This window comes from Pan paniscus, chromosome 16 (assembly GCF_029289425.2).
Source record: "Pan paniscus chromosome 16, NHGRI_mPanPan1-v2.0_pri, whole genome shotgun sequence".
In the NCBI taxonomy this organism is placed as follows: domain Eukaryota; kingdom Metazoa; phylum Chordata; class Mammalia; order Primates; family Hominidae; genus Pan; species Pan paniscus.
The window spans coordinates 7,055,963-7,075,837 of NC_073265.2; the positions used below are offsets into that span (position 1 = coordinate 7,055,963).

At 47.2% G+C, this 19,875-nt stretch overlaps 1 protein-coding gene across 3 annotated transcripts in view; it reads left to right on the forward strand.

The window, feature by feature from the left end:
- The window catches only part of LOC100976978 (E3 ubiquitin-protein ligase HERC2), a 209,560-nt gene that overhangs the window by 94,447 nt on the left and 95,238 nt on the right, over positions 1-19,875 (forward strand). For all 3 annotated transcript variants that reach the window (XM_034938387.3, XM_034938388.3, XM_034938393.3), the window contains 9 exons: positions 4,284-4,471; positions 5,695-5,887; positions 7,668-7,850; positions 10,512-10,693; positions 11,510-11,657; positions 12,288-12,484; positions 12,589-12,819; positions 13,978-14,116; positions 15,416-15,559. In XM_034938387.3, coding sequence (XP_034794278.3) covers positions 4,284-4,471; positions 5,695-5,887; positions 7,668-7,850; positions 10,512-10,693; positions 11,510-11,657; positions 12,288-12,484; positions 12,589-12,819; positions 13,978-14,116; positions 15,416-15,559 — 1,605 coding nt within the window. The remainder of the gene's footprint in view (positions 1-4,283; positions 4,472-5,694; positions 5,888-7,667; positions 7,851-10,511; positions 10,694-11,509; positions 11,658-12,287; positions 12,485-12,588; positions 12,820-13,977; positions 14,117-15,415; positions 15,560-19,875) is intronic.

The following is a 19,875-nucleotide window of genomic DNA, read 5'->3' on the forward strand; positions in this document are numbered from 1 at the left end:
GGTACCCTTGGCAAAAATCAGTTGGCTGTGGATATTTAGGTTTATTTCTGGACTCTCAATTACATTATCACATTCTATATGTTGATAATTGTGCAGGTACCGCCCTGTTTTGAACATTGTAGTTTTGTACTGTTTTAAAATTGAGAAGTGTGTTTTCTTTCTCAAGATGATTTTGGCTACTTTGGGTCCCTTGCATTTTCATATGAACTTCAAGGCTGGCTTTTCCATATCTGCAAAAAAGACCATTGGGATTTTTGCTAGGGATTGAATCTGTAGATTGTTTTGGGGAATAGTGCCATTTTAACAATGTTAACATCCATTCTCTGAATGTGGAATGTCTTTCCATTTATTTCTGTCCTCTTTAATTTCTTTCAGCAGTATTTTATTGTTTTACAGTTATCAGGGTAATAGTGGCCTCATAGAATGAACTACGTAGTGTTCCCATATATTCTGTTTTTAGAAGAGTTTGAGGATTGGTGTCAATTCTGCTTTAAATCTTTGGTAGAGTTGACCAGCTAAGCTTTTCTTTGTTGAAAGATTTTTAATTACCGATTCAATCTCTTGTTACGGGTCTATTCAGATTTTCTATTTCTTCTTGAGTCAGTTTGGGTAATTTATGTTTTTAGGAATGTGTCCATTTTATCTAGGCTATTTTATTTGTTGGCATACAGTAGTTCACAGTGTTCTTTTATAATCTTTTTTATTTTTATGTTGGTAGTACTGTCTCCACTTACATTTCTGATGTTAGTTATTTGCATCTTCTTTTTTTTCTTTCTTTTTGAGACAGAGTCTCGCTCTCTTGCCAGGCCAGAGTGCAGTGGCACAGTCTCGGCTCACTGTAACCTCTGCCTCCCGGGTTCAAGTGATTCTCCTGCCTCAGCCTCCCGAGTAGCTGGGACTACAGGCACGCGCCACCACGCCCAGCTAATTTTTTTGTATTTTTAGTGGAGACGGGGTTTCACCATGTTAACCAGGATGGTCTCGATCTCTTGACCTCGCGATCCGCCCACCTCAGCTCCCCAAAGTGCTGGGATTACAGGCATGAGCCACCTTGACTGGCCTCTTTTTTTCTTAATTTACCAAAAATTTGTCAGATTTTTTGTTCTTGCCAGAAACCGAACTTTTGGTTTTGTTATTTTTCTATTCTCTATTTAATTTATGGCTGCTCTAATCTCTATCGTTTCCTTCTTTCTGCTTTGTATTTTTTTGTTTTTATTTTTGTCTTTGTTTTGAGACAGGGTCTTACTTTTCCTTCAGGCCGAAGTACAGTGGCACAGTCATGGCTCACGGCAGCCTCAACCTCCTGGGCTCAAGTTATCCACCTGCCTCAGCCTCCCAAAGTGCTGGGATTACAGGTGTGAGGCACCACACCTGGCCTAACTTTGGTTTTTATTGTGTTATTTTTTAGTTCTTCCAGATGTAAAGTTATTGATTTGAGATCATCTTTTGTAAATGCAGACTTTCATAGTATAATTGCCCCTTTTAGCCCTGCTTTTGGCGCAGCACAGAAGTTTTGGTAGTTGTGTTTTCATTCATCTCATAGTATTTTCTAATTTCCCTTGTGATTTCTTCTTTGACCCACTGGTTGTTTACTGTGTGTTGTTTAATTTTCATATACTTGTAAATTTTCCACTTTTCCTTTTGTTATTAATTTCTCATTTCATTTTGGTTGGAGAAGGTAATTTGTATGATTTTAGTCTGTTTAAATTTAAAACTTTGTGGCCTAACATATGGTCTGGTCAGTCTAAGAGAGTGTTCTGTGGTATACTTGAGAAGAACTTGTATTCTGCTCTTTTTGGTGAGATGTTCTGTATATGTCTATTAGATCTGATTGGTTTATGGTGGTGTTCTTTGGCTAAAACTGAGATGCTGCAGGGCCAGTTATCAAAGTCACAGTGAAAAAGCAAGGTTTTCCCAAGCTCTTTTAATCACATCAGTCTTAAGAGTTCACATTAATCCATTCAAAAATATGTATCAGGCCAGGCTGTAATCCTAGCACTTTGGGAGGCTGAGGCGGGTGGGTCGCTTGAGCTCAGGAGTTTGAGACCAACTTGGGCAACATAGAGAAACCCTGTCTCTACAAAAAATACGAAAACTAGCTGGGCATAATGGTGTGTGCCTGTGGTCCCAGCTACCTGGGAGGCTGAGGTGGTAGGATTGCTTGAACCAGGGAGGCAGAGGTTGCAGTGAGCGGAGATCAAGCCACTGCACTCCAGCCTGGACTCCAGCCTGGGCGACAGAGTGAAATCCTGTCTTGGGGGTGCGTGGAATCTTTCTATCTATCTGTCTGTCTGTCTGTCTGTCTGTTTCTCTCTCTCTCTCTCTGTCTGTGTGTGTGTGTGTGTGTGTGTGTGTGTGTGTGTGTGTATATATAATTTTTTAATTTATATATTTATATGTTGTGTTAAATATATATTTTCTTATGTGTATTACAGCTGAAAATAGTAATCTCGTAAGGGTTATATCTGATTTCTTGAGGCCTCATTAGCAACCAAAAGTTGCATTTAAAAATTACAAAAGCATATCTCCATCGAGAAATGGCCTTTTTATGTTGTCTACTTTTTCCCCAGAGGTTCCAATAAGTAAAAATCACAGCACAAATCATTAAGTACGGGGACTTGTTCTGTTGATAGTATTCATGTGTTTAAATTTCATCTGGCCCACTGGCTGCAAAAAGCAAGGAAGTTGTGTCTCATGAATATCTGTCTATATTTGCAGCCTGCCCTGATCAGGGTATCCTTCTTGTCATTTAAGAAATTATAAGCATATAATATTTTATACCAGCTTAATCCACATGTAACAGCCAGAAAACATAAAGCTATGCAAAATGAAAAATTCCCCCCAGTTTTGGTTGCAAATTTATTCAAGTCCTTAGCAATACATTCAGTCTTTACAGAGTTAACAGTATAGCTGCCCAGGGGATCCTGGGAGATCCACCTAGAATGCAACTCCTGTCCCTTCCTTGGGGCCCCTTCCTGGGGGCCCTAAAGTAGCGGCTAGGCTAAAGGAAAGGCTGTTTCCCCTTCTAGTTTATCTAAAGTTTTGCTCCAGCCCTGGGAATTGAATATCCTTTGTTGCTCTCTTGGAAGAGAGAGAAACACAAACTTTTTACATTTTTTGGTCCACCCAAGCCCACCTTTGGGACTGTTTGGATCTTTTTCCCGCCCACCTGGAGGAGAAAACTAAAATCAAGGGAGTTACCAGAACCACACTCCTACCCCCTCTCAGTTTAGCAAGTGGGAAAAGGGGGGTTAAAAATCTAGCCTACTCTCCTAGGGTTAGCTCTCCTATTTTCAAATCCATTGGTAAGTTTTACTTCTCTCAGGTGACAGCAGCTCGGCTTCTGTTTTGTGCTATGGATGACTCTGTAGCCACCCAGGGCACCAATTGTCAGGGGTCTCCAAGACCACCCCCAGGTTTGATGGTTGGCCAGGAGGACTCACAAGACTCAGCATGTAGTTGAACTCAGGGCTATAGTTTATTACAGTGAAGGCACACAGAGCAAAATCATTAAAAAAGGACATGGGTAAAGTCCAGAGGAAAGCAGGTACAAGCTTCCACAGGATCCACACAGGATGAGCTTAACTGCCCTGGCACTGAGCTGTGTCAAGTGCTGTCTGCCGGGAAGCTGGATAGAGACTCCAGGCCCAGGGTTTCCATCAGGGCTGATCACACGGGCACCCCCTTCCTGGCGCGTATGAAGTTCCAGAACAAGGAAAGCAGGTTTCAGCACAGACCACATTGTTTGTACAGACAGTTCAGGCACAGGGAACCACACCTACCACCTAGGGAATGGGGGAGCCCTCCTGAGATCCAGACTCCAGCCGAGGGCCAGCCTGCAGCAACCCTGTCTGAGGTTGTATCTCGGGCCAGCTGTTAGCTGTCTTCTGCGCAGAACCATGATTAAAGTTTGTTAGTTTCCCACTGTTAGATATTTAGGTAGTTATCTTTGTTTTTCTATTAATAAAAAATGTGATGAGTATCTTTCTAACTCAGTTATTTTGCTTTTTTTGGGGGAGTAATTCCTAGAAGTAGAGAGAGTAGCTTTACTGAGCATTTTAATATCTTTTATATCTTCCTAGGATATTTATGTATTTCATCCTTCCGTTTATCTTCTTTTTATCCTATATCAGTAAAATATTCATAATATTATATTGATAAAACATATAGTATGGATTGTTCAAAATTACGATCTTCATTAGTACTTTGTGAATGTTTTGTGTGTATTAAGGGGACACTGTAGCTACTTGTTGGCTCAGCTATTGTTTTTGACGCTCCGTCAGGCCCCAGTTGTGACAACGTTGAGGAAGATATGAATGCTTCTGCTCAAGGTGCTTCTGCCACAGTTTTGGAAGAAACAAGGAAGGAAACGGCTCCTGTGCAGCTCCCTGTTTCAGGGCCAGAACTGGCTGCCATGATGAAGATTGGAACAAGGGTCATGAGAGGTGTGGACTGGAAATGGGGCGATCAGGTACTCAGAGATTTGATGTGAACACATTAGCCACACATTAGTTATCTTCTGCACAGTTCTGTACGATATTGGTGGGTGGAAATTGGAATAATCCAGGATGTGTCAGTTGATCGATGACACAGGTGTTGGTTCCCGAGCAGCTGAAGGGAGTGAACACAAGTAGGGAATCATAAGTAGGGCATCTGAGCAGAATGAAGTCTGGAAAGAGAGGCAGCTCTTTTCAGGAAACTCAGTGGCATGAGGCTCAGTTTGATGGGTCACTGGAACAAGAGTGTGAGAGTGAGCAAGAGAGTAAATCTCATTCTGAAAGTTGGTGTAGTGAAGGCTCTGAGGCAGGAAGCCCAGATGCTGCCCCTGTGGGCTGATGGCCATGTGCTGCGAAGTGCCCTGAAGCCAGTAGTTAGGGATCTACTTCATGGGCCTGTGGCCACGTTTCCATCTTTCCTCATCACAGGTCTCTTCTGAATCTCTGCCAGGTGCCCCCAGGTGGAAGTCACTTACCACAGCCCTAGCTAAGTTAGGGCAGTGTTCACCTTCCCATGGTCTGTCTGGCTTTTCTCAGCCACGCTGGTAAGCCCTGGCTTTGTCACAGTCATCTTAGAAATAGCAGTGTCTGGAGACAGCATCCATCCTAGAAACAGCTTTCTCCTGCAGAAGTGAGAGACAGAGCTTCCCCCTGGGGCCCGGGGGAAACTGAAGCAAAGGGAATGTGGAGATGCTGGTGCTTGTTTCAGGTTTCCGCTCTTGCAAGGCCCGTGAGGGATTGTGGGGACAGGACTTGCTGCAAAGCCCTGTCTCTGCATTGACTCAGAGGATCCTCATTGAGATGAGATTTCCCCGACTTCCTTGGTAAAGCAGCATGAGCACGTTATTTTATGCCATTTAATTTAAAATGATGCAAGCACACATTTTGTAGGAGAGGTGAAATCTGTGTCTGGGGACAGCCCCTGACAGACAGGGTGGCATATGGCGACATCTGTGTGGCAGGTCTGATGGGAGCCATGGAAGGACCAGGGCAGGGCACGCACCCTCCTAACTGAGGTCTAGTGGGAGCCATGGAAGGACCAGGGCAGGGCACACACCCTGGTAACTGAGGTCTGCTGGGAGCCATGGAAGGACCAGGGCAGGGCATGCACCCTCCTAACTGAGGTCTGCTGGGAGCCATGGAAGGACCAGGGCAGGTTACGCACCCTCCTAACTGATCTCTACTTTGGCTTTCTCAGGATGGGCCTCCTCCAGGCCTAGGCCGAGTGATTGGTGAGCTGGGAGAGGACGGATGGATAAGAGTCCAGTGGGACACGGGCAGCACCAACTCCTATAGGATGGGGAAAGAAGGAAAATACGACCTCAAGCTGGCAGAGCTGCCGGCTGCTGCACAGCCCTCAGCAGAGGATTCGGACACAGAGGACGACTCTGGTGGGTGACTCAGGAAGGTGTTTAGTCCAAGGCAGCCCACAAACTGTCCAGGTGCTGGCTGCCGCCACTGCCATCTGGGCCTTAGAATGGGATGTCAGGACACACCTGCAGCTGGCGCTCTGTCCTCGGAGCCTGCAATTTAAATAAGCTCCCAGGCACCTCCGATGCAGGTGTGTGGAGTGGCTGTGGGATCCAGCGATCTGGCTGGAACTGACTTTCTGCATTTTCCTCTCATGTGTGCACCCGCCCCTCTTTGAGAATGTGGTGGCCAGGCCGGGGCAGCTGCATCACCAGTGAGTCTCATGTGGTTGGCGCTGAGCCTGCATCTGAGCGAGTGAGCCGAGGCCTGGTGGAATTGCCCTGTGGTCTCGGTCCATTGCCTCCTCCTCCAGTGAGAGCCCTCGCCCGAGCACACCCCACCTGCCACCTGCCTTTACTTTTCCTCTGTGGTCCCTGACTCTGAACTCTTCATGTAATGTGGAGTTAGTCAGCACTTTATCGCTTCTAGGGAAGCAGAGGTGAGAATTTAGGGGTGGACCAAGAAAGCTAGATCCTATCTGTGGAGATCCAGGTTGCAGGAGGAGGTTTCGTGACATTTCTTAGCTGTTCCTAAAAGACATGTGAAGCTTCACATGGCTGGGTTTGGTAATACCATCCAAGAGGCTGGGGCTGCCTCCGGAAGCACCGCAGTGTCCCCCATGGCTACAGTGTCATCAGGCTCAGAAATGGCTGTTTCAGTGAGCACGAGATCTTAGAAGGTGTACTCACTAGAGAGCAGGGGGTATGGGGGCTGGAAGAGGCTATGCCATAGCACACCGTCTGGGCTCGGGGCACACAGCTCAGATCCTGATACCACCATCTTTGACACGTCACTTCTGGGGCCTGGATCCCTCAGGTGTGAGCAGAAGTGTTCCCTACTGTGTAGGCCTGTTAGGAGCGATGTATATGGCACCTGGAACCCTGTCCCTGAGGGCGGATGTGGTGCTGGCCACCAGCATCCAGCCTGTAGCATGCTGCCTGACACCAGTCGCTGCTTCCTCCCTCAGCCTACCTTGCCTGCAGGAAGCAGGCCTGGCTCCCTGCCTGGGGCCTTTCCCCACAGAGGCATCAGAGCCTGGGCAGGGGTGGCCCCACGACAGAGGGTGGCCTCATTTGCCACACATCTCCTCATCCCAAAGCCAGCCAAGCTGGCTGCATGAGCGTCTGGCTGCCCCACTCCACAGATGCCGGTGCTTTGTCCTCATCTAGGACACAGCCAGCTCATCAGAAACCAGCGCTTGACATTTGATAAGTTGTGTTTCTAAAGAAGTGAAATCTTGGAATCATTTATTGCTTCTGAGTTATATGCTAATGTTGTTTCGAGAATTATTATTTAAAAGATTCTTGAGGAAGATGGGAACAGAAAATGATCAGGGTGCACGTTTAGTGCATCCTGAGTTCCATCTTTTCTTCTTGTAAAGATCTGTTTTCCTTTCCAAAGCAGAAAAGATGACAGTTTGGAAGGTCGAGGTGGGAGGACTGCTTACCCTGCGAGGTCAAAGCTGCAGTGAGCTATGATCATGCCGTTGCACTCTAGCTTGGGAGACAGAGAGAGCCTGTCTCAAAGGAAAAAAGAACACAAAAATCTCTGTACTTTCAATTTTGCGTGAACCTAAAACTGCACTAAAATTCAAGTCTTCAATAAAACAAGAATGTAATATTAAAGCTGTTGAATTATATGCAGGACTATCTTCCAGTTTTACTTGGGAATATAATTTGTAATTTTGATTATTTTTTTTAGAAGCCGAACAAACTGAAAGGAACATTCACCCCACTGCAATGATGTTTACCAGCACTATTAACTTACTGCAGACTCTTTGTCTGTCTGCTGGAGTTCATGCTGAGATCATGCAGAGCGAAGCCACCAAGACTTTATGCGGACTGCTGCGAATGTTAGTGGAAAGCGGAACGACGGACAAGACATGTATGGAATGAGAGATCGAGGGCCCAGGGAGTCAGCGCTGGGGGCCGCACGCTTGTCATGTCTGGGCGTGCATGTGGGTGGGTGTGGATGTGTGTGGATTCCTTTCCTGTGGCTGCTGTAACAAAGTATACAAACTTGGGGGCTTACACAGTAGAAATTCTCACGGTTCTGGCGGCTGGAAGGCTGAGATCAAGGGTGGTTCCTTCTGGGGCTGTGAGGGGGAAGCTGCTTGAGGGCTCTGCCCCAGCTTCTGGAGTTTGCTGGTCTCTTTAGCGTTCCTCGGCTTGTAGAGGTGTCACCCCTATCTCTGCCGTCATCTTCACATGGCATTCTCCCTGTGTGTGAGTCGCCTCCAAATCTCCCCTTTTCATAAGGACATCATTTAACCTCATCAAACTGATTATAGCTGCAGCAAACAAGGTCACCTGCCGAGGTACAGTAGGGGTTAGGGCTTCAACATACGAATTTTGCAATTCTGAATTCAACCCATAACACTGGCCTCAAACAACAAATTTGTTCTCTCAGAGTTCTGGAGACCAGAAGTCCCAAATCCAGGTGCAGGCAGGGCCATGCTTCTTCCACAGGCTCTAGGGGAAGGTCCTTCCTTACTTTGTCCAGCTTCTGGGAGCTCCAGGCTTCCTTGGTGTTGGGACGCATTGTGCCAGTCTCTGCCTGCGTCTTCACATGGCCCCTGCCCCTGTGTTCTGCATGTCCTTTTCTGTCTCTGAAAGGACTCTTTGAGTTTCTTTGACTCTAATCCAACATGATGTCACCTAAATTCTTACCTTAATGACGTCTACAGAGACCTCATTAAATAAGATCATATTCTGAGGTTCCGAATGTATGTGAAGTTGGGGGACAGGCACAGTTTAATCCATAAAGTGTTTGTGTGTGTGGAGAGTAAGTATGAGAAATGTGAGCTGAGGGAGTGGGGTGAGTGTGCATGTGACTGAGAGTGAGCACATGTGAGTGTGGGTGGGTATGTGGGCGTCCTCCAGTGTGTGTGAGAGCATGCGTGTATTAGTGGTGTGCTGGAGCGTCCGCACATATTGATGAGAGTGAGTGTGTTAGCGGTCGATGGGCAAGTGGCTGAGCGTTTGTGTTGCAAGTGTGATGGTGTGTTTGTAGCATGTGGTTGTGTGGGTGTGTGTATGTCCATGAGAGCATGTGAGTGGGCAGGTGACTACATTCAGGTGAAGTGGGAGTGAAAGTGTCAGTGCATTGAGCCAGTGTGTGTGTGAGGGTGAGCACGAGGGAGGCATGAGTGTGAGTGTGAGGGGATTACTGGGTGTGCGAATGAGACACCCAGTGTAAGTGTAAGTCAGTGAGGGTTGGTGAGCATGAGGAAGTAGGAGTGGGTGGCAGGCACAAGTGTAAGTGTGCAATTGAGTGCGAGCATTTGTGTAAATGTGTATGAGTGCCTTGTGTCAGTGTGAGCACGAGTGATGTTATTGTGAATGCGTGTGAGTGTGAGCATTTTGCTTGTGTCAGTGGGAGGTTGTAACTAGGTGTGAGTATAAAGTGAGAAAGTGTGTGGGTAAAGGTGAGTGGGTGAGTAATCGGTTGTGACTAGTGTTTAGGAGTATGAGCGCATATGTGAGTTTTTGTATGCATTGGGAGGGGTAAGTGTACGTGAGAGTGCATAGGAGTGTGTGTCAGCTTGCATCTGTTGTGTGTGCATACGTATCACTGGGATTGTGCGTGTGTTCGTGATTGTGACAGTGGTGTGAGTGCACCTGAGAGTGTGAGGGTGGGTGTGTGAGTGCCCATGAGTGTGTCTGAATAACTTAGTATGGGTGTGAGTGTGAGGATGCATATGAGGGTGTGAGAGTGTGTGTGTGTGTGTGAGCCCATGTGAGTGTGCTGAAGGAAGGCAGGTGTCCTCATAAGCTTGGATAGCTGAGGGCAGGGCGGGGGAGGTGGGAGGCGAGAGCAGGTCCTGTGGGGCTGCGGGTGGGGTCCCTCAGGGGGGCCCAGCCTCCAAGCCTCAGCCTCCATTCAGGGAGTAGTGGAGTCCTGGAGCCAGGTGGAGCAGAGGTGGGCCCACTGGTGCCAGAATCCAGTGGTGTAAACCTAGTGAAAAACTCATTTTGTTAATGCAGATGTATTAAACTTGGATTGGAAACTGTCTCTACTAAAAATACAAAAAAAAATTTAAGTGGTGCAGATTAAATATAAGCAAGATTGTGGAGATATTTAAAACACGAAATTAAAAATATAATAGATGCACTGTTGCAAAGTACTGTTATTTGAATTATAGATGATTTTCCTATTGCCTAGAAACAATGCATAGCTAAAATTCCCTAACTACTTTCACTACACATACTTAGAAGGTTTAAAAAATGCCTGTAGTCCCAGCTATTTGGCAGGGCAAGGCAGGAGAATCACTTGAACCCAGGAGTTTTAGACCAGCCTGGGCAACATAGTGAGAGCCCTTCTCTAAAAAAAAAAGAAAAATTCAGAAATGTTTCTTGAACTAACTTAAAAGCCGCCTTCCACTTCTCACTTTGAATTAGTTTGAATTAATTTACAAACTGCAATATATTTATAAAGGAGCTTATTGTAGAAAAATAAAGTAAGTTGATAAAAAAATAAGGATATATCTTTAGGGATTTGTCTTTAGGGACTTGTTACCAAGCATGTCTATTTTCCCTCCCGCAGCTTCTCCAAACAGGCTGGTGTACAGGGAGCAACACCGGAGCTGGTGCACGCTGGGGTTTGTGCGGAGCATCGCTCTCACGCCGCAGGTATGCGGTGCCCTCAGCTCCCCGCAGTGGATCACGCTGCTCATGAAGGTCGTGGAAGGGCACGCACCCTTCACTGCCACCTCGCTGCAGAGGCAGGTAATGTGCTGCCAGGCAAAACCAGTTCCCTGAGAGAGGCATCCATGTGCTGAAGTTCCCTGCCCTCAGAGTCAGGGGCCTTTATTCAGTAACGAGTGCAGAAAGGGTCTAGAAGTGACAGGGTAGATTTTCTGGAGGCAAGGGCCGGAGGTCCTTGATAATTGGTAAGTTGCTAACCTTCAGTTTACCTGCTTTTCTCTTAAGTGGTAAATCCTGCAACTACTCACTCATCTGCTTCACAGAATTTGTAGTGTAATTGTCTTAAGAATTAAACTAAAAATAATTCTTTTTAAATTAAACACATGCATCTGTAATGTTGCTTTTTTTAAAGTTCCTGACAATCCTAATCACTAATCAACTTGAGTGTAATTACCTGGCTGTAAAATAATGAATCTCAAAATTTTCCCATGATTACTTGCGTTATGAGAACAGAAAATAGAGAGACGCCGGGCGCAGTGGCTCATGCCTGTAATCCCAGCACTTTGGGAGGCCGAGGCAGGTGGATCATGAGGTCAGGAGTTTGAGACCAGCCTGGCCAACATAGTGAAATTCTGTCTCTACCAAAAATCCAAAAAAAAAATGAGCCGGGCTTGGTGGTGGGTGCCTGTAATCCCAGCTACTCAGGAAGCTGAAGCAAGGAGAATCGTTTGAACCTGGGAGGTGGGAGTTTGTAGTGAGCCAAGACCGTGCCACTGCACTCCAGCCTGGGCGACAGTGCGAGACTCTGTCTCAAAAAAAAAAAAAAGAAAATAACAATCTGTAGTTTCCTCATCAGATTTTTTTTAATGCTTGTCATTTTAAATTTTCTTTTATCAGATCTTAGCTGTGCATTTGTTGCAAGCAGTCCTTCCGTCATGGGACAAGACCGAAAGGGCGAGGGACATGAAATGCCTCGTGGAGAAGCTGTTTGACTTCTTGGGAAGCTTGCTCACTACCTGCTCCTCCGACGTGCCATTACTCAGAGGTGGGTGGCCGTCTCCCTTCCCTGTGCCCTGGTGAAGAGGGGCGCAGTGCCGTCACTCAGGTGGGTGGCCGTTTCCCTTCCCTGTGCCCTGGTGAAGAGCGGCGCAGTGCCGTCACTCAGAAGTGGGTGGCCGTCTCCCTTCCCTGTGCCCTGGTGAAGAGTGGTGTAGTGCCGTCACTCAGAGGTGCGTGGCCGTCTCCTTTCCCTGTGCCCTGGTGAAGAGTGGTGCAGTGCTGTCACTCAGAGGTGGGTGGCCGTTTCCCTTCCCTGTGCCCTGGTGAAGAGCGGCGCAGTGCGGTCACTCAGAGGTGCGTGGCCGTCTCCCTTCCCTGTGCCCTGGTGAAGAGCAGCGCAGTGCCGTCACTCAGAGGTGGGTGGCCGTCTCCCTTCCCTGTGCCCTGGTGAAGAGCGGTGTAGTGCCGTCACTCAGAGGTGCGTGGCCGTCTCCTTTCCCTGTGCCCTGGTGAAGAGTGGTGCAGTGCCGTCACTCAGAGGTGGGTGGCCGTCTCCCTTCCCTGTGCCCTGGTGAAGAGCAGCGCAGTGCCGTCACTCAGAGGTGCGTGGCCGTCTCCCTTCCCTGTGCCCTGGTGAAGAGCGGTGCAGCAGCTTCTCCCCTGGTTTCCTCCTCAGAGTCCACGCTGAGGCGGCGCAGGGTGCGCCCGCAGGCCTCGCTGACTGCCACCCACAGCAGCACACTGGCGGAGGAGGTGGTGGCACTGCTGCGCACGCTGCACTCCCTGACTCAGTGGAATGGGCTCATCAACAAGTACATCAACTCCCAGCTCCGCTCCATCACCCACAGCTTTGCGGGAAGGCCTTCCGAAGGGGTGGGTTTGTGTTCTCAGAATTAATTTAGTTGAACAGTAAACCTGTAGGGATTGGGCAGCTCCGTGAGTGTCCCCGGTCGAGCTCGCTGTTTGGTCTGCACTAGGCCCAGTTAGAGGACTACTTCCCCGACTCCGAGAACCCTGAAGTGGGGGGCCTCATGGCGGTCCTGGCTGTGATTGGAGGCATCGATGGTCGCCTGCGCCTGGGCGGTCAAGTTATGCACGATGAGTTTGGAGAAGGCACCGTGACTCGCATCACCCCAAAGGGCAAAATCACTGTGCAGTTCTCTGACATGCGGACGTGTCGCGTTTGCCCATTGAATCAGCTGAAACCAGTAGGTGAACTTGTGCTTAGTTACTGCATGATAAGGGAAATTGACTTTACACTAGAACCAAGCACCAACATCAGCACTTGAAAGAACTTGATTCTGGTACTTGAAGTTTGCCTTCCAGGAAGCTGTGTGAGCTTGTGCTTCTGTGGTAAGCAGGGCCTGTCTCACAGGGCACTTAAAGCAGTGGTTCGTGTGTATTTCAGCCTCAGAGACACGAAGAGGGCTTTAGCAACCTAGAAGTTACCGTGCATCTATGAGGTAGTTCTAATTATTTTAAAATGTGAATTTATGAAGTTTACTTTTTATTGAACAACTCAAGTTTTAAAAAAACAAACATGTTTAAACACCTTTAAAAAAACAGCCTTTCTTCATGTGGAAAATGCTTAGTAGTTTTGAGTGACGTGACTTAATGTAGCAGCTACTGTCATCTTAATCTGTGAATCAAGGATGCACAGGGAGAAGGAGCCATTTACATTATTTTCATGTAGCCCAAGTGCAGTCTTACTATATATTCTTTTTCTTTTTTTTTTGAGATGGAGTCTTGCTCTTGTCACCCAGGCTGGAGTGCAATGGCACAATGTTGTCGGCCCTCTGCAACCTTTGCCTCCCGGGTTCAAGCGATTCTCCTGCCTCAGCCTCCTGAGTGGCTGGTATTACGGTGTGTGCCACCACGCCTGGCTAATTTTGTATTTTTAGTAGAGATGGGGTTTCACTATGTTGGCCGGGCCGGTCTCAAACTCCTGACCTCAGGTGATCCGCCTGCCTTGGCTTCCCAAAGTGCTGGGATTACAGGCGTGAGCCACCGTGCCCGGCCTGACTATATTTTCTATAAAGTACTCTTTTTTATTATTATAGGAATATATACATGTTGTAGAAAACTTGAAGTATATAGAAAATATCTGAGAAGATAGTAACCACCACACTGATGTAATTATTGTTGACAGGTTTGTAAAGAAAAATTAATATAGATTATACTTATTATATGTGTAAATCTCTATCCTGCCTTTAATGTCATTTTAAAAAATGCTTATTCTCAGCTATAAAAAGGCTTATGGGTATGTGTGGCATTTCAGGATTAAGCCCATGGTTTTGATGACTTTCAGAACGTTTCATTTGTTAGTCATATTGGCCACACTCTGACAGCTTCTGTGTCCTCTCCAGCTCCCTGCCGTGGCCTTTAATGTGAACAACCTGCCCTTCACAGAGCCCATGCTGTCTGTCTGGGCTCAGTTGGTGAACCTCGCTGGAAGCAAGTTAGAAAAGCACAAAATAAAGAAATCGACTAAACAGGCCTTTGCAGGTCAGTACATGGTGCTCCTTGATGAAATAGCTGCCGTCTTAAACTCGTGTCGTTTGTACAGTGTTCTTTTATGAGTGAATTCACGGACGTACTAAAGTCCTGGGGTTCACGTGGGCTCACCATTTGTTGAGTTGCGGTTGGGAATGTAACCCTGTGTTCGTGGTAATGAGTATTTTCGAGTCAGCCTTTGTCGCTATGTTCGGAGCCACACTTGAAGAACCCCATGGCTCACACCCTCTTCTCCGTGTCACCCTTTATCCCGGAAGAGAAGTCTGTGTTCACCTCTTCCCTCCTCCCCTCCATCCCAGGGCCCTGTGGCCCAGTCACCCTGTTGGACCATGGCTCACAGCCTGTTCTCTGCCGGATCCAGGGGCCTCTGTCCCGGAAGCGCCTGGCTTGCCTGTGACATTCAGGATGGCTAAGACTGTGACTGTAGCCTGGCTTGGCTTTGCCTTCCTTCAGGTCTAGAATGCAGCTCTCCTGAGTTTGTTTCCATGTTTCTAGGGAGCTCTTCTCTCTGCTCATTCTTTATGTCCTGGAAGTCTGTGTGGCTTCACCCGTAACTATGGCGTATTCTGCCCACTCTTCTTGAGTTTTTTCCCCGCTTGCTCCCACAGACCTACAATTGCTGCTTCAGCATTTATGATGTAAGCACTTTCAACTCTGGATCTCCCATTCACATCTCTGGTTGGAGGTGCAGTGCATGCAAATCACCACATGTCCGAAATTCAGCTGACTTTCTCTAGTAGCTGCCGTTTCCCATCGTGGTGAATAAACCTGTCTGCCAGTTAGTTGAGCCAGTGTCCGAGCGGCACCTGCGGCCCTCCTTCCTTCCCACCCCATGCTCTCTGTGCTGCTTCTGCAGCCTCTGCTATCAGATAAGCCTTGGGCATTGCTGCCATCTTCATCAGTTAAAGAGCTAGTGGGGCTGACAGATTCTCTCAGAGGAGTCTTAGAAGAAGAGTGGAAGCGGCTGAAACTTCAGCAACTTGGGGAACATTTGATCATATTAATAGTAGCTAACATGGTTCTAACCGTGTTAAACCCATTGAATCCTGCGTCCTATCAAGTTAGGTGCCTGGAGAGCAGGGAAGGAAGACCCAGGAGGCAGAAGATGCTTACCCAGAAGCACCGAGTGTAACTCTGGGAAAGGCGAGCCCTTCATCACGGACAGTGTGTGCGGTCGGCAGATTCCTGAAGGGCAGAGCGTTACTCGTCGCCATGTGGCGGAGGCTTGCTGCTGGCGAGGAGGGAGTCTGAGCAGGGCACGCCCTTCTCACTGAGTCTTTCCTTCCGCAGGACAAGTGGACCTGGACCTGCTGCGGTGCCAGCAGTTGAAGCTATACATCCTGAAAGCAGGTCGGGCGCTGCTCTCCCACCAGGATAAACTGCGGCAGATCCTGTCTCAGCCAGCTGTTCAGGAGACTGGAACTGTTCACACAGGTGTCTTTTTAAAAAGTTCTTAAATCTTTATAAGAAGGGCAGTAGAAAGTAGACAAAGGATGTGAATAATCAGTTCATAAAAATGGACATAGGTGGCTTATAAATGTACAAGACAGACACGTGGCCTGCCCAGCAACCACCAACTGTGAATAAAATTGTCATCGTCATCTTATAAGACAAGACTGAGGGCATCTGGTGGGTGGGGAGGGAAAAAGGTATTTTCATGCCTTCCCATTTAAAGTGTGCTGCATGGGTCAGCAAGATTGGTGGCATGCAGGTATGTGTTAGAAATGCAGACTCCCAGGCCGCACCCCAGACCAAAGAAATAGAGCCTGTATTGTAACAAGATGAACCTAAGCTGGTTCTTCAAATGCGCGTAAAGCCGCACTCCATGAACACGTTGCTGCTGGGAATTTCAGTTGGTGTAGCCATCGAATGGGCGTCTGAGGAAATGAGTTGGTCTTTGACATGCATAGATGTATGTATGTATTTATATACTTTGGCCCAGCAAGTCATTCTGTGGGACTTTATCACACGAAAAGGCATGTAAAGATAATGTATTCACCAGCCAGGCACAATGGCTCATGCCTGTAATCCCTGCACTTTGGGAGGCCGAGGCGGGCGGCGGATCACGAGGTCAGGAGCTAGAGACCATCCTGGCTAACATGGTGAAACCCCATTTCTACTAAAAATACAAAACATTAGCTGGGCACGGTGGCGGACGCCTGTAGTTCTAGCTACTCGGGAGGCTGACGCAGGAGAATGGCATGAATCCGGGAGGCGGAGCTTACAGTGAGCCGAGATGGCGCCACTGCACTCCAGCCTGGACGACAGAGCAAGACTCTGTCTCAAAAAATAAATAAATAAAAAAAATTAGTGGGGCATAGTGGTGGCCGCCTGTAATCCCAGCTACTTGGGAGGCTGAGGCAGGAGAATCACTTGAACCGGGGGGGCGGAGGTTGCAGTGTGTGCGGATTGCAGGGTGCAGATTGTGCCACTGCACTCCAGCCTGGGCAACAGAGTGAGACTTCGTCTCAAAAAAAAAAAAAAAAAAAAAATATAATGTATTCAACAGTGTCATTATGGCCTCCTTTTTGGTATTGTTTTTGTGTTGAAAAACTGTAGACACCAAAATATCTATTCTTATGTTGTGTATCCATACAGTGTGATACTATGGTGCCATTCAAAATGATGGTACTTATATAGTCTTCCCTGAATATCCATGGGGATGAGTTCCAAGACCCCCAGTTATACCAGAATTCACTAATGCTTAAGGCCCTTCTATAAAATGGTGTAGTATTTGCATATAACCTATGTACATCCTCCGAAATACTTTAAAAATATAAATGATATATAGGCCGGGCGCGGTGGCTCACGCCTGTAATCCCAGCACTTTGGGAGGCTAAGGCGGGCAGATCACGAGGTCAGGAGATCGAGACCATCCTGGCTAACACGGTGAAACTCCATCTCTACTAAAAATACAAAAAATTAGCTGGGCGTGGTGGCAGGTGCCTGTAGTCCCAGCTACTTGGGAGGCTGAGGCAGGAGAATGGTGTGAACTTGGGAGGCAGAGCTTGCAGTGAGGCGAGATCGTGTCACTGCACTCCAGCCTGGGTGACAGAGCGAGACTGTGTCTCAAAAAAAATAAATAAATAAAAATAAAATAAAATAAATGATATGTAAATAGTTGTTATTGCTATTCTTTTTAAAATTATATTTTAAAAAATTGTTTTATTCTGAATATTTTTGATGTGTGGTTTGTTGAATCTTTGGATGCAGAACCCATGGATATGGAGGGCTAGCTGTATATGTTTATTGCCGTGGAAATATGAAAACGATAAGTAAACAGAAAAGCACATTGCTATGTATATCCGTTTATAGATATGCCATAGTTATCCGTTTAGTGAAATAGTGACCCAGTAATCTTTGGTGGAATTTGGCTGTCTTTATTTCTTTATATTTCTCTATATTTAGTTTTCTAGAATGAGCTTGTGTCACTTTTAATAGAAAAAAACATTTTTTGATCTCCTGCTATTGAAAGACATTATGCTAAGTCTTTTCGGGGAAAGTCCTTTTCTGTGATCATTGCTCTCTAGGGTTTGGATGAGGAGAGGAAGTGAATGCAGATGGCTCTCTTTGTCCTCTGGGGTCAGGAGGCAGTGAGGCATGTGAGTGGTTCCACAGGCATCTGGAGCCAGTGTCAGCTGAGCACTGGACAGGCAGCCTTTGAAGGCTGTGGCAGACAGATGCCAGCAGACAAGCACTTTGCTGGTGGTGGACCAGGAGGAGAGGAGTGAAAGTGGTGAGTCTTTGGAAGCGTGTTGAGCAGCTCTGCATTGCTTGGAGCTCAGGGTTTGTCGATGAGTGGTGGGGCTGAAGCTGGATGGGTGGGTGACATCCTGTTACAGAGTACCTGGGAGACCAGGGTGAAACTTGAGGCCCACTTGGAAAGCTGTGGTAGGGGCCACATGGTAAGCATTGACCTTTGGGTGATACACCTGCTAGGAAGGTATAGGAGTATCTGAAACAGGAGATGACAGAGATGGAGAATTGCTCCTGCCTCAAGTGATGAGGGGGAAGGCATGAAAAGGGAAAGAAGGTTCTGGTGGAAGGAAGGTGCCATCCACTGTGATGATGTAGTCTTGTAGATGATAACTTTATGGGGAACCAGCAAAAAGTGGAAGGTGACTCTGCTGTTTCAAGCTTGAATTGAGGGGAGAATAGTGAGTGGTGCGTTTGAAAAAAATATGCAAGTCCAGTAGAATGTGGAGTATGTGGGTTTGTTTCTTAATCTTAAGAGGAGAGGATGCTATGAAATTAATTTTAAGCCTGCTGAGGATGAAAGAAATCAATTGAAAGTATAGAATCAATTAATAGTAGAGGTTATAGGGAACATGAAGATTTCCCAGTTGTAGAGATTGGAAGATTGGAGCCCGGGAATTGGATTGGCTGTTCTGTTCTGCACTCAGCCCAATAAGCAGTTACAGCAGACCTGAATCAGGATGATCAAGTCTGTGCTTTGGGCCGAGCAGGGACTCCGAACAGAGCTAGATTGACAAAACTACCGTGCACCTGTTTTTGTAAATTTTTATGGGAACACAGGCACACCACTTGTTTACACATCATCTCTGGATGCTTTTGCTCTGCAATGGCAGAGCTGAGTAGTTGGGACAGAGACTGTACAGCCCATCAGCCTAAACTATTTACTCTCTGGCCCTTCAAGAGAAAGATTTCCAGCTCCTGGTCTAGTTAGTTGAAATTGTCACTGAAGAAAACCAGCACATGCAAATGCTGTGCGTACCTGGATGAGTACCTAGATGTGTGAAGTGGGCTTGAGGGCAGTGGATCTCCCTGGGGCTGTGTCAAACAGAGTCCTAAAGGCTGCACCTAAAGCTACTCATAACAGACAAAAAGCCATCACCCTGAGCACACGACACATTTGGAATTGGGGTCACTTAATGATCTCAACAAGGCTTAGCTGGAAAAGCTACAGCTAGAAATATGCACGTGGGATGTGTCTGTGTCAGGGGTTACTGAAGCCGTGAGTGAACACGAAAGAGAGTGTGTAGGTCAGGCATGGTGGCTTACACCTGTAATCCCAACACTTTGGGATGCCGAGGCGGGTGGATCACCTGAGGTCAGGAGTTCGAGACCAGCCTGGCCAACATGGTGAAACCCCCATCTATACTAAAAATACAAAAATTAGCCAGGCGTGGTGGTGTGTGCCTGTAGTCCCAGCTACTGGGAAGGCTGATGCAGGAGAATCGCTTGAGCCAGGAGGCAGAGGTTGCAGTTTGCCAAGATTGTGCCACTGCACTCCAGCCTGGGCAACAGAGTGAGACTCCATCTCAAGAAAAAGAGAAAGAATCAGACCAAGTGCAGAAATCTGGGAAGGAGCATTTGCTGGCTCTAAGAGACAGATGCACTAATGAAGGACAGAGACCAAAAGCAGGCAGTGAAAGTGGTTTAGAGTCTAGTTTTTCTTTTTGTTTTGAGATGGAGTCTCGCTCTGTCACCAGGCTGGAGTATGGTGGTGTGATATTGGCTCGCTGCAACCTCCAACTCCCTGGTTCAAGCAATTCTCCTGCCTCAGCCTTGCGAGTAGCTGGGATTACAGGCACGCACCACCATGCCCAGCTAATTTTTTTTTTTTTTTTTTTTTGAGACTGAGTCTTGGTCTGTCGCCCAGGCTGGAGTGCAGTGGCACGATCTCAGCTCACTGCAAGCTCCGCCTCCCAGGTTCATGCCATTCTCCTGTGTCAGCCTCCCAAGTAGCTGGGACTACAGGCGCCCGCCACCATGCCCAGCTAATGTTT